The sequence below is a fragment of the Limulus polyphemus genome, unplaced genomic scaffold (genome assembly GCF_000517525.1).
Source record: "Limulus polyphemus unplaced genomic scaffold, Limulus_polyphemus-2.1.2 Scaffold2650, whole genome shotgun sequence".
NCBI classification, from domain to species: Eukaryota; Metazoa; Arthropoda; class Merostomata; order Xiphosura; family Limulidae; genus Limulus; species Limulus polyphemus.
The window spans coordinates 114,181-115,344 of NW_013668260.1; the positions used below are offsets into that span (position 1 = coordinate 114,181).

The window sequence follows — 1,164 nt, forward strand, 5'->3', positions numbered from 1 at the left end:
CATTCACAGTTTCTGAATTAAGTTTAACAATTTTAAAATTGGTCATTTATTTGTTAGTCCACATGACCTGACCTTTCCTCTGTTTGTAGGTACACTGGCCTGAGAAGCATCTAAAACATTGTCTAACATAAAGTAATATTGAGAAACAATAATTCAAGCTCTTTTAAGTCACTTAAGATTTAAAATTAAGATTGAAGAAGTTTCTTCACATATGTTTACTTAGTATTTATGATTGCATTTGTTATTTATGTTTTATTGCAATGTCTTGACTAAAATGACCCATGCTTGATGCGAACTATTTTAGGTACTCTGAATGCTATTGCGCTAAGAAGTTTATGCTTTTTACTTTTCAGTGTAGATTGATTTTATCAGTTGTATCTAAATTAGATACCTATTCTCAAGTTGTGGGGGCATTATAATGTGACGGTCAATTCCACTATTTGTTGGTAAAGGAGTAGCCCAAGAGTTAGCGGTTGGTGGTGATGACTAGCTGTCTTCCCTCTAGTCTTACACTGCTAAATTACGGACGGCTAGTGCAGATAGCCCTCATGTAGCTTTGCACAAAATTCAAAACAAAACAAACAAACAAGCTTGCCCCTCACCCTGACATTATGAGGATTAAGTGTTAACATATAAACATATTTTTGTCTTTTTTTCTAATTTTACTCAATATATTCAGCTTTTAAAGTAAAGTTGTTTTTTTTTCTTATTAAATAGGGAATTCGTTATCAGCCATACTAGATGGTACGGCCTGTTTAACGCTATTAACCCGTGGAGAAGACTACTTAATAACTATGCCATATGCTCATTGCAAAGGCATTCTGGTAGGGACTCTAACCATGGAACTGGGTGGTAAGGTCACAATTACATGTGAAAAAACTGGTTATCAAACAGAACTGGAGTTTAAACTGAGAGTATGTATGCATGTTAATTATGGGGTTTTCTTATGGAATGTCTAATAATGTATGCATGTTAGTTTATGGGGTTTTCTTATGGAATGTCTAATAATGTATGCATGTTAATTATGGGGTTTTCTTATGGAATGTCTAATAATATATGCATGTTAATTATGGGGTTTTCTTATGGAATGTCTAATAATGTATGCATGTTAATTATGGGGTTTTCTTATGGAATGTCTAATAATGTATGCATGTTAATTATGGG

General features: G+C 33.2%; 1 protein-coding gene across 1 annotated transcript in view; it reads left to right on the top strand.

Annotated features, from left to right (window-relative positions):
- Nucleotides 1-1,164, top strand: part of LOC106467533 (oxysterol-binding protein-related protein 8-like) — a 113,877-nt gene that overhangs the window by 86,374 nt on the left and 26,339 nt on the right. The window contains exon 13 of the mRNA XM_022395729.1: nucleotides 718-914. Within this exon, the coding sequence (XP_022251437.1) occupies nucleotides 718-914 (197 nt within the window). The remainder of the gene's footprint in view (nucleotides 1-717; nucleotides 915-1,164) is intronic.